Here is a 12374-nt window from a genome sequence, read left to right as displayed (position 1 = left end):
GCCTTTTGCGGGGCGAGTAACTGGATCGCTGGACCACGCGAGCTGCACGGCCCGCACCAACGGGGTCTCGCAACCGCGGTACCACCACACGAGTAGCACAACAGAGTCTCCGAGTGAACGACAACCGTCAGAGACAAGAGTACCGAGACTACTAAGCGAGGGCGACAGCGGCGACAGCGACCACGACAGCGAGGCGGAGGACAGCGACAACGATCGACGGCGCGAACACAGAAAGAACCAGCACGATAAAAAAAATACAACAGCAACGGCCACGACGTAGCAGACGACGAAGGCGATGATGATGACGACAACGACCACAACGACGACGACAACGACGGCGACAACACCGTAATGACGAGCACCGCGACGCGGAACCGTGACACCGACACCCACGGCCGATAGCACCACGTCGCTAAATTCTACTAACAAGATGTCTGTCAGTCTGGCACTCCGCGGCACGCACATTGACGGCCGGCGGGAGACGGACGCGCAGTCCTCCACGCGCACCAATCATTTCAAAGCACAGATTGGTCGCGCCATCACCAGATGCCGCCACCCGTTCACTGAGTGGAGGCGCCACTGACCGGGCTGGTCAATCGACGGTCTTCCACCTAAATCGACGAAAATTTCACGTTTACAACGCCGCTATATCTAATCCAATCAATCTATTCGATTTTATTACCCGAGAAACAGTTTTAACACAGGGGAAATCATTGGAAAACGGGCGCATCGATCGATTTGTCGAACTAGGTTAGTAGGCCACTTGTTAGTCTTCCGAGAAGATAACTTTGAACGCTCCCAAATTTGGAAGCAGTTGTCAATTTCAATACCTGTCCAATTTGCATTTTAAATGTACCTTCGGTTAATCGTATCGGGCTATGTTCTTTAAGGATCGTTTTTATGTTATTTCATTGGGACGTAAACAACAGCCGGTAAGTTAACTGATCATATGTAATACCGCCACATTCAAATTAAGTCTTATGCAACAAATGCAATTCTAATGACTGAATTTTAATGTTACTGTATTTGTAGGATACACATGCACAATTTTACACCATTCGTCGTACAAACTTCAACAACACGTATCTATCATTAAAACTCCAACTTTGGTCTCTTCTCCACCCAGGCTTTTATATTCGGAATCGCCAGAACCTTTTCCTTCAGAGACTTCAAATGCGGGTTATCTTTGGTTATATCAGATTCATAAGCCGTATTTAAGGAATCTGATATACCGACGAAGAACAGATCGGCATAGCTCAACTAAAAGATATGAGAAATATAAATCAATTGATTTCTTATTCTGCGTATACTGTTGAATTAAACACGCTTACCTGATTGCCATGCAAATATCCGCCGTTATTCTTTGCCAGATCTTCCAGTTTATTCAGGTAAAACGGAAACACTCTTGACATTACGTCGATTTTCTTTTTGGCTTTCAAAACTGGATTAGACTCTCTATAATAAGACGATATTGTCACTGAAAAGAAAAAGGGAAACTTATGGATCATATAACAAGATTGAATGTTATTCACAGCAGCATATTCTTGGAAAGGAAATCAATTTATTCATGGGTACGAAATCAATATTTACGCCATCTGAAATCGTAAAGAGCGCTAGCGATCGCGTCGATCTGCAACGTATCCAAATCAGTTTTGCCAAGCAGATTAAACTGTTTGGCCAGGTAGCGGCAAATAGGTAATGTTTGCGAGTAAACTTTGCCGTTGATTTCCAACGTGGGCAGCTGACCGAACGGGGTCGCTGAAAAAACATTAAAATATAGTTGGAGATCGTGAAATTCATATGGAAATAAGGTAAAAAAAGGTATACTTGACTTCATGTTGGACCACTCTTCCGACGAATAGTTTATGCGAATATCCTGGAATTCAACGCCCCCGTAGCTGAGAAGAAATCTGATGGGTTCTCCGAGTCCCATTACGTTAAAATATACTAGCTTATAACTCGCCATCATTCTAAATCTGTGAAATATAGTTACAAATAAATACAATGTAATTTTTATAAAATCACACGATCGGTTTAAAGGTATTATTCTAATTTAAATTAGTTTAAATAATTGCTGATTTAATTAAAACATTTTATACAATTTTTAGAAAATTTGATGAGTGCAATATCTCTATTAATAATTTTGTTTTTAGTATGTATGGAGTAGACACTTACAGACAGTCAAATGCAACGCACGGTAATTCACTGTGGAGTAACTGGTTCCCAAGGTTATGTAAGAATTATATATTTCCCTCTCCAGAGTCTTCACTTCTTTCGTCCTGTTCTTGCCTGACACATTTTCTCTGTCTATAAAATGCTATGGACACTCTCATTGGTGCACTACTTCGTAGTCTCTTCACACTCACTCTCTTCTGATACTTTCACTTTAGTATAGTATAGCGTACAGAAAGATTCCGGATTGTTCCAATATAAATTACAGAATCGTTCCTACATATTAATTGGAAAAATACTTTATCTACAAACTTATGCAATGCTATTGAAAAAACAGTATCATCTACTTTTTAAAATTAATTCAAATTCAACGACATCTTTGAAATAAATTCACAATTTTTATATAATATAATTCTCTTACAATAAAATGATTTGAAAACACAAAGTGAAGTGAGCAATGTTTCTTTCTTGACACGAAGAAGCTTAACCAATCTCCATAGCTATAAATCATCTAGTTTTCCTTAATTAAAGAATACTCAACGTTACATGTTTTTAATTAGATTTCGCTTTATGGAGGACAGGTTAAGAGGTTTGCATTTAGTTGAAACTTTGATATACAGAACGGACTCGTTTCTCAACTTAAGCTCTGTAGCCTGACAAGATAAGGAAGCCGGTGTCTGGAACAAGGAATCCTTGTTCTGGAAGTAAAATGACCGCCTGGCGATTTATCTTAATTACAATAGTCTTAATGAAGACGAAAGATTCTCGTGTGATCAACGGCGAGGTTCCTCCGGATAATTTAACTCCATATTACAATGAATCTATGGAGATCGAGAAACGCCTCCCAGAGGATGTAGTTCCCAGAAAATATGTGATTGCGATTTCGACTGACTTTAAAAAGGACGAATTTCACGGTAGCGTTCGCATCGATCTCAAATTACTAAAAGTTAGTTTCCATTATTGAAATGTAAGAATAATTATACAAATATGTATAAGCGTACAAAATATTTAAAAATATTGTATCATTACAATTTTTCGAAGGACCGAAGTTATATCGTTTTACACTCGAAGGATCTAACCATATCGTCAACCAAATTATATACAGAAAAATCTCAAACGGAAGTACGAATACAGTACATCTATAATGTAAAAAGACGTGAGATGTTGGTTATCAAGCCTTATAGAAATATCTCTTTAGGAGAATACTTCTTGAAAATGAATTTTAGTGGTAGTTTGAAAGGAAAAATGAGTGGATTCTATTTGAGCACCTACGTAGAAGAAAATAAATCTGTTCGGTAAATATCATGTATATTTTAATGTCAAGGAATTATGATCGTCTATATGATGATCAACTCGTATTATTTATTATGCAGAAAATTAGCAGTGTCCCAATTCGAACCATTCTACGCCCGAACAGCTTTTCCTTGTTTTGACGAACCAAACTTCAAGTCCATTTTTATTATTCGTCTGGTCTACTCAAAGAAGTTTTTATATCACGCACAATCCAATATGCCAATTGTAGTAAGTTAATACACGAATTACGAATCATTAAAGATATACAATAATATTATTTTCCCTAGAAAATGGAGACGATGAAAAGTGATAGCGACAAAACGATCGCATACTTCGAGCCTACGCCACCGATGTCCACTTATTTCGTTGCTTTCCTTGTCAGTGACTTCGAGTGTTTAGGATCTAACATGGATCTTCTGAACGGAAGTAAAATACCAGTTGCTGTCTGTGTAAGATCTATGTTCAAGCAAAAAGCAGTATTCGCCTTAAATGTCACAATTAGAGCGATGAAGTATTATCTAGAGATGTTTCAAATCGACTATCCGCTACCAAAAATAGGTAATTAAAAAATTTAATCTAAACCTGAATTTAATAATCTCCTTTTTTAATTCTATTAAGCGTAAATTATTGAAATATATTTACTTTATGATTGACATCAGAATATTAATTGTTTCTATATTTGGAAATCTTTCTTTTAATCGAAAGTTTTGTTATAAAAAATCGAGTTTTCTTTGATCAAATAAACTTAGTACACAATTTAATACTTAAAGCTGTAGTATTCATAGAATTAATATATAATTATTGTAAACAAAATTATGTCTTTGATGACTAAGAAAATGTGTTTCATCGATCAGATCTAGTCGCCATACCCGATTTCTCAGCAGGCGCCATGGAAAACTGGGGCCTGATCACATTCCGTGAAACAGAGCTTCTTCATAGCGAGAACGACAGTTCTTGCCACAATATGAGAAGCGTCAGCTTGACGGTGGCCCATGAATTGGCACACATGTGGTTCGGCAATCTGGTCACCATGAAATGGTGGGACGATCTTTGGTTGAACGAAGGTTTCGCCACTTACATGGAGCACGTAGCAGTTGATTCTTTGTTCCCCGACTGGAAGCTGGTCGTGCACTTCCAAATCTACGATCAGTAATTTTATATTAAATGATTCCAATTTTTCCCTTAACTTCCATCCTTTTCTTTTACATCAGATGGATTCCTTCCCATTATACACGAAATACGTTTCTATGAAGCACGATATCAAACTACGTACTCGCCCAATTGTAAAACGAATCGAAGATTTGAATGAAATAGAAGAAATGTTCGATCGAATTTCATATCAAAAAGTACGTTCAATTTTGTAGGTATAGTCAAATTAACATTTCCAACAGTATCATGAGTGAAATTTCGCCATAGTACACTTTTCTCTATTTTAGAAATCGATAAAATCAAACGATAGAAAATACAACCCTTCGGTACGAAATAAGAATTCGAAATACTTTGAATTTCCTGTGGATAGAAATAAAATGAAATTTCACTCGCGTACCTTTAAGCATCAAACGAATGTAATACACGTAATACGAAAGTTTGAGATATATTGATTCGGGTTAAATTTGTATAGAGAATTAATTCTTATATTTTCGAGAATTGTCAAAAAGTGTCACAGAGGGAAGGCGAAAGAAGTACAGCAATGGTTGATTGAATGCTAGGCGGCGTCGGTGATTAGGATGCTCGAGGACGCAGTTGGCAATTCCAAGTTTATTTCTGCTGTCAGAAAGTATCTGAGAAGGTACCAGTTTCGTAACGCGGAGTCCCGCGAGCTATTCGATATCCTGGAGAACACTACACAAGCCGCCATCGATGTCGTCGATTTCGTCGGTCGATGGATGAGGTTCCCCGGATTTCCGGTGATCAACGTCCGTCGAGACAATGCAGGCTTTCAACTATCCCAGCGACGCTTCGCGACGAGTACACGATTCAGTGAAACGATCGAGTACGTATAGAGAATAAAAGGAGATCTTGAAGAGAGGAAAAGAGAGAGGGGGATACAAAATACTAAAGTAATGTGAAATAAATAGGACGAAGTAGAAAACGAAATGAGAAAAACGTCATAAAAGTAATATTATTGAAATACATGACTAAATTCAAATTCTCGAAATCTTAAGCTATACAAGAAATGTCTCGTATAACTGTTATACGTATTATGCTAGTGCTACTATTATTTTTAACTCGCCATTTATAAATGTCATATTCATTTTTAGCGACGGAAGTTGGACAATTCCGATTAGATACGTAACAAGCAGGAAAAATGATATCAAGCTGGATTGGTTCCTCGCGAATTATTCTTGCGGTAATAATAGCGCACGTAACCAAACCTCTGCTCTCAGTTCTTTAACACACAATGTAAATTACAGTGGAATTGTCGCTGGACAAGTCAGTGGATTGGATCAAACTGAATCATGATTCGATCGGCTATTACATCGTGAATTACACGGAAGATGCTTGGAACGTTTTCAGCAATTTATTATTCTACAACCATTCGGTATATATCATGGTTACTTTATATCGTTATTTAAGTTCCTTGCTTGTCATCTAAATAGTTTTCCCGTTGGAACTGTCGTAGATGTTAAGCGCAATGAACAGAGCGGACTTGTTGCACGACGCTTTTCTTCTAGCGGAAACTGACTTGAACTATTCTATAGCTATGAACCTGACTTCTTATCTCATAAACGAAGACGATTATCAACCATGGGTCGTGGCTATGAGATGGTTCGGACAAATGAACAGACTTCTTGATAGAACCCACATACTTCCGCGTTTTCAAGTAATACAAGTATTAGAAAATTATAATTGTCATAGTATTTCTTCTTCTTCTTCTTTGTTATATTCTTTTTATACGAATTCCCAGTCGTATGCGAGGAATCTGATCAACAGAATTTATCGTCAAATAGGATGGCATATTCATCGGAAAGATTCATTTAAAGACAGGTTAGTTCAAAATTATGTAATAAGAAAAATATGTATTATTTTAATCGAAATATGTAAGACAACTTTGGTGATTGTTAACAAAATTATGTTTTTTATCCTTGTAAATCCCATTCTTAAGCTTTAATTCTTATTCCAGTAGTACAGGGTTAAGGTAGTTTCAAAGAAATAAATCTTCTTCAGATCTTCTCTAAATTCTATTTACTTTAAAAATTAAATTATTCTCCTACGTTTACAATTGCTTTCTAAATAATTAATCTTTCCAAATAAATAAACGAAAAAGTCGTTCGAATTGTGTAAAAATCCATGAAAATCTCCGTCTTCTGTTACATTTTCCTCTTCTTTTCTCTCATCACCGATGCTTTCCAAAGCGAGTATCCATTAAGAAAAGTCTTGTTTCTGTTCGTTTCAAGAGAATTTCGCGTCTTGATATTGAACGCAGCTTGCAGCGTAGGCCACGAACACTGCCTCGAGACAGCCGGAAGGAGGCTGCGGAAATTTCTGTTGGAGAAGAGCGGCGATGGTAGCGAGCAAATGTTACCAGCCGATATTCGGTCTATCGTCTATTCGTTCGGTAAGGGGAAGAAACTTGGCAAATATTTTCCATTCTCCGTGTGTGTACCTTTTGTTATTCACGATAATGACGGCGTACGATAGGCCTCGTTACGATGTCGGCCGACGTCGGATCGATATTTGAGAAAATGTCGCGACTACTCGAGACGGAGAACGACGCACAGGAAAGAGAACGTCTGATGATCGGGATGACTGGAGTTGCGGACAAAGATATTCTTAATCGGTTCGTCAGACCGCGATTCATTCCCGAGCTAATTGCCAACAAACGCGCTCCTTCGACGCTCTCACAGCTCTCTGTTATCTTCTCGCGTGTCGCTGTCCAATTTGTCGAAGTCGCGTCGGATTTATAGCGTTCCACCAAGGGGGAATATAAATTTATAGGCGAATGTAAGATGGAGACGCGAAAAGAGGAATTGAGCTCACGTGCCCGAAGAAGTGCAATTCGAGTCTATCTTTACGCATTTTGTAATCATCAACTGATAGAATCCGTGATATCAATTTGCGGAATTTCCAAATTAAAAAATTTCCGATTTCGATGGAAATCTCAAATTTTTTAATTTTCTATTGTCTATTAAATAATTATAGACTTGCCGCGTTTACAAATTTTAGTTTGTCAAATCTTGGAATTCGGAATATCACTTTTCGGGATTAATTTAACAATGTTCGATTCCCGGGACCTTCAAATCTTGATATCCCCAATTTTCGGAATTTCCAAATCTCAGAATGACCGATTTTAAGAATTTTCAAATCTTAGTAATTCTCGAATTTCGAAGTTTTCAAATTTTGAGCTACTTCGTGTACAAAGTTCCTAAACTTATCAAATCATAACTATAAAATATTGGACAATTTCCCAAATTGCGATTTATCTCTTCGGGAATTCTTTCCATGTCCGTTTGACTTCAGATATTTAGAGCGAGCAACAGACGAGACATTCATTCGCAAGCAAGACTTTGCAGAGCTGTTGATCAAGATCGCCGCGAATCCCGTGGGATTGGACGTCGCCTGGAATTTTGTACGGTATCGACGTTCTTTCAAATACTCAGACATCTTTTGTACAATTTTCACGATCTAAGCCATCGCAACAAATACTAATCTTTTTTCAGATCTCGATGGGAAGCTCTACTTAGAAAATATGAAACAAACGAGTACACTTTTGGGAATATCATCTGCGCAATCGTATCTTTGTTTAAAGATCATCAAAAGCTACAAGAGGTAATTTTACCTTCTCCTAACAAACGCGTATAATTCAGCTATTATTTGTAAAAGTGAATCAAGTGTCTGGATACTTACAAGGATAATGGTTAATACTATGTAGTAGCGTGGACAAATGGCCTAAGAAATATTTACCCTGTTACGTTTTGTTTGGCTCGTTTTGGTTGTGTTGCCGTTAATTTTTGAATTTAAATTAAATTGTAGTGTTGTCTCTTATTTAATGCGATTGGCAATTAAACTCCACGTTTCGGCTATCCTGCTACGCGCAGGAGCACTGGCACGGGAGAGAATTAAAGTTGGTGAAAATAAATGTTCGCTTAATCCTATTATATTATTAAACAAATATTCTTCACAAAAAAAAAATGTTTACTCGTATTCTAATTGGATATTGACAGAATTGTCGTTGAAATTTCAAATACTCGAAGTTACAATCGTTCGCAATACGTTTTCACTCTTATTAATTACGAGATTTTAATTTGATAGATTTTCAATAATTTACAAGTTGACAAATGCAAACACGTCGATTAATAAGACTAACAGAATTGTCGTTGAAATTTCAAATACTCGAAGTTACAATCGTTCGCAATACGTTTTCACTCTTATTAATTACGAGATTTTAATTTGATAGATTTTCAATAATTTACAAGTTGACAAATGCAAACACGTCGATTAATAAGACTAACAAGAACTGGGAACTAATCACACAGAACTGAGGAATTAACTACTCTGAACTAAGGAATTATCTCTCTTCTTCTATGTCGCTAGTTTTATTTATATTTAGGTCTACCGTGGAGGGGTCGTTATGTGACGGGTTATTCCGTGGGGATTGTGAGGCTTTGGTTTCTATACAAATTGTTAAAATTTATTTAAATTTTAAATTGGAACGCTCACTCGCGCTATTGGTAGTTTTAGTCTACGTTACGGCGCGTGCTCAGCGCGGGACGTGACACCCCCACCCTTGCATCGGGTGAGCCATAAACAATGTTGCGAAAAGGCCTATGTGTCGTTAGGTTTAAAGGGCCTGGGGATTATTACCAGGTAGCTGTTACTTGGCAGCTTTTACAAAGTTGTCGTTACCTGAGAGTTGAATGGTGAAGTGTCCAGGGATAATCGTGACGGCCGTCCCCAACGGGATTAGCAGGGGGGATGGTGCTAGGGGCAATGACCTTCTCTAGCACCAATTCATCAGTTAGGAAATTTTAGGACTGGCTCGATCAAGAGGACGCGGGGAGTAATTCGGCAGTAATTCGCAAGAGATCCCGGGGCACTCCTGTCACACGCGTAGGCAGACCATCGTGGAGTTTTAGTCGGTAAGAGTCCGACACTACTCTGCTGCTGTCGCAGCGGCGGAATTTTCATGAGAATTTTTGCACTTTCAAAAAAAGAGGGGTTAGTCGTAAGTCGAGTTGCGAGGAGTCGAGAGTTGAGTTGACGAGTTGTTATGAGGTGCAAAGGTTGGGAATTGTAAATTAACTACTTAGTTGTCTTAGTTATAGCACATTACTGTTAAATAAAAGAAAAAGTTAAATAAAAATCATTTCCAGTTCAATTTATTTATTTATTATAAATGGATCTATCGATCAATAAACTTATCGAGTAGAACAGAATCATCGGTAACCCTAATTTCTAATATTTCTAAGTAAATAAAAAATCTTATAATTATGCAATATTATAATATATAAAAAATTTTAATGTACTCATTTTACAGGCGAGACAATTTTTTCTAAGAGAAGTTGACCTAAAAGTAACTGAAAATGCTAAGAGAAATGCGATCGAGGAGATCGAAAACAGCATTAATTGGCTGGAGGCAAACTCTCAAAGCATCGAACGATGGCTGTCGTCTAATGGTTTCGATTAATACCTTCGTTTTAATACGATCCAAAATTTACAATTTAATTAGATCGCCATACCTACGTCAGGTATTTAATTAACGGAAACATCTGAATGTATTTTGAAATCCATTATCGGACACTATTAGCGCGATCAGATGAATGTTTTGCGATCTGTCCGAAGATATGCGATCGATATCTCTGTACCAACCTCAGTTCGATTAACACTACGTTCTACAATAGTACATCAGTCGTAAGCAAAATAAATACATAAAGCTCAATTTTTTATTAATCTACGATGTGTTTATGATATAATTGCGTTACATTATACCATTTACGGTATTTTGCAAATGTCGTTTCATAAATATTTAATGCGCACAGGAACAATGATTATTCTGTCACAAAATTTTTAATTCGTTTAGCCCTATTCGCCTTGCTTCATTTAATTTCATTAATTAACATGGAATAGATCGATAGATGCATACATCGAATTATATCCAATGAGTGAATCTACTTGCTTAACTGACTGTTATATTGCTGTTTGCGATCTAAGTTGCTCTCAGCTTTGACATAGTTTGCACCTGTGTGCCGACGAAGAAACTAATTTATATAGAGTTTAGACAGAGAAAACACTGTAGTTGTCTACTTTGTAGAACACTGTAAATGTAAATATAATATTGTCCAGTAATTATGCTTAAATAATCTATGTGGGAGTGACATCTTCGGGTTCCTTAGCGTTTGACAGAATACAGATCCTGGTTACGGGTCTCTTAACACTTAGCCAATCGCGTGCACTACAGCGAGCTATACGTTTCCACCGCCCTCGGACAAGCCAACTTATACGCTAATCACCACACATTTTTTCAAGTATCGAGAACTAATATTCACTACTAAAAAGCAAAGTCAAAATTATTTAAGTAATTAATTATTTTTTTTTGCGAGTTATAGTAGTTAATAATTTTATCTAACGATTTCACATATTGTTGATACAAAACGTCAAATTAAAAGTATACAGTAAAAGTATAAACAAATATAGATAAAATTAAAAATAAATAAAGCTAAATACAACTAAAGATAAATAACACGACTTGAACGTAAAATTAAAAATTCATAATGCATTTTAATATTTTTCGTTTATATTCGTGTGTTATCTATCGATTACAACTTTATCTAATCATAACTAATAATGTAAGTTTTTAATTAATTTTGACACCACTAAATCGGTGCATTTTATTATATGCTATACTTTATAAAACCAAAAATAGTAGCAAAAATTAATTTGATCGATTCCAAGGGAACAATAACTAATAATAACAAAACAACAAAACAACAAAAAATAAAAAGCGTCACTAACGTTAAAAAGAGAAATCTCCCCGTTCGATTGGCTAGGTGTTAAGAACGTCGTCAGCAGTTCGAAGTGAGACCATCCTAATGATCCCGTCAGATCCTTGATACAGTTAATGATTCCACCAAAGGGGCCACTACAGCTGAAATAGATTGTCGTCGTTGATCAGCACCATAGCCTCTGATTTGTCCGACGCTGGTGGATCCAACTTCCACTTGTTTCGCTGCTGTACTCCATAAACATACTCCCGATGCTATCACTTCCACAAATGTTGACAGCCTTGCCGAAAGAGTTGCAATATATTTAGCTTATTTTGGCTCATATTAGTAAGATCGGGTTCTGAGGGCACTGGCAATATGTCGCCAATAAGAAAGTGAACAGGAGTCAAGGAGGTGAGGAGGAGATCTGTAGGATCGTACGAGAGAGTGTGGAGAGGACGCGAGTTTAAGTAAGTCTCCACCTGCGTGAGAATCGTACATAGTTCGTCGCGCGTGACCTTCTGCTCATCCCATGGATTTTGCTCCCGTTCGAGAACTAATCTCCTGGATTTCCCAGAGTTACGCGATTGAATCGTGCGTTTGTCATCATGTGGCACGATTATATAGATTCCTCTCCGTTACTTGACTTGTAAAAATAACCGTCCAATATCCAACCAAAGTGCGTTTTTTGCCAAACAAGATTCCCTGGGTTGACTCTGTACTGTCCGATACACATCAATCTCCAAAATAGACCAGCTCCGATCAAAAGATCAATGCTATCTGAATGCTGGAATTGTGGGTCAGCCGGAGTGATGCCGGGTGGCACTGGTACAGTCACCATCGTCACTGGCATTTTGGAATTTGGAATTTTATCGGCGACGTCCTTTAGCACTAGACATGAAATATCCGCCGTAAATTCATCTAATTCCGAGATAATGCGTAATTGTGTTTTGAACTGTATGGAATTCATATCGTTTCCTACGCTGC

At 37.5% G+C, this 12374-nt stretch overlaps 2 protein-coding genes and 1 long non-coding RNA gene across 5 annotated transcripts; 2 read left to right on the top strand and 1 right to left on the bottom strand.

Annotated features, from left to right (window-relative positions):
* Positions 1–479: 479 nt before the first annotated feature.
* On the top strand, positions 480–1668 carry LOC117152108. Of its 2 annotated transcripts, none has more exons than XR_004462365.1 (3): positions 480–932; positions 1033–1388; positions 1538–1668. It is a non-coding gene; the product is annotated as an uncharacterized LOC117152108 (long non-coding RNA). The 2 variants fall into 2 exon arrangements; XR_004462364.1 differs by having other exon boundaries at positions 1535–1625.
* LOC100747535 (glutathione S-transferase-like) lies at positions 996–2279 on the bottom strand. Of its 2 annotated transcripts, none has more exons than XM_003492232.4 (5): positions 2176–2279; positions 1828–1970; positions 1591–1758; positions 1332–1477; positions 996–1260 (listed from the first exon to the last, which is right to left on the bottom strand). In XM_003492232.4, the coding sequence occupies exons 2-5, from the start codon at positions 1967–1969 to the stop codon at positions 1093–1095; spliced, it is 624 nt and encodes a 207-aa protein (XP_003492280.1). In that variant the 5' UTR covers position 1970; positions 2176–2279; the 3' UTR covers positions 996–1092. The 2 variants fall into 2 exon arrangements, with proteins under 2 accessions (XP_003492280.1, XP_033178638.1); XM_033322747.1 differs by having other exon boundaries at positions 1828–1976; positions 2176–2263.
* A 164-nt stretch (positions 2280–2443) lies between these two features.
* On the top strand, positions 2444–10446 carry LOC100744103 (glutamyl aminopeptidase-like). The gene is made up of 16 exons (XM_012389797.3): positions 2444–3118; positions 3214–3467; positions 3546–3693; positions 3753–4023; positions 4320–4588; positions 4677–4811; positions 5175–5458; positions 5727–5815; positions 5880–6007; positions 6089–6289; positions 6374–6453; positions 6864–7024; positions 7108–7246; positions 7927–8040; positions 8127–8235; positions 9944–10446. Exons 1-16 carry the CDS (start codon positions 2882–2884, stop codon positions 10091–10093), a joined length of 2769 nt encoding a protein of 922 aa, XP_012245220.1. The 5' UTR covers positions 2444–2881; the 3' UTR covers positions 10094–10446.
* The last annotated feature ends 1928 nt before the right edge of the window (positions 10447–12374 follow it).

This window comes from Bombus impatiens, unplaced genomic scaffold (genome assembly GCF_000188095.3).
Source record: "Bombus impatiens unplaced genomic scaffold, BIMP_2.2 scf_0665, whole genome shotgun sequence".
NCBI lineage: Eukaryota > Metazoa > Arthropoda > Insecta > Hymenoptera > Apidae > Bombus > Bombus impatiens.
The sequence above is the reverse complement of the archived record's forward strand: the minus strand, read 5'-3'. Positions and strand labels throughout refer to the sequence as shown.

Coding starts and splice junctions, on each gene's coding strand:
- LOC100747535 (XM_003492232.4), bottom strand. CDS start 1,969: ATGATGGCGAGTTATAAGCTAGTATATTTTAACGTAATGGGACTCGGA. Junction 1,759..1,827: donor GTGGTCCAACATGAAGTCAA/GTATACCTTTTT, acceptor ATGTTTTTTCAG/CGACCCCGTTCGGTCAGCTG. Junction 1,261..1,331: donor GATATTTGCATGGCAATCAG/GTAAGCGTGTTT, acceptor CATATCTTTTAG/TTGAGCTATGCCGATCTGTT.
- LOC100744103 (XM_012389797.3), top strand. CDS start 2,882: ATGACCGCCTGGCGATTTATCTTAATTACAATAGTCTTAATGAAGACG. Junction 7,247..7,926: donor GACAAAGATATTCTTAATCG/GTTCGTCAGACC, acceptor GTTTGACTTCAG/ATATTTAGAGCGAGCAACAG. Junction 8,041..8,126: donor GTCGCCTGGAATTTTGTACG/GTATCGACGTTC, acceptor ATCTTTTTTCAG/ATCTCGATGGGAAGCTCTAC.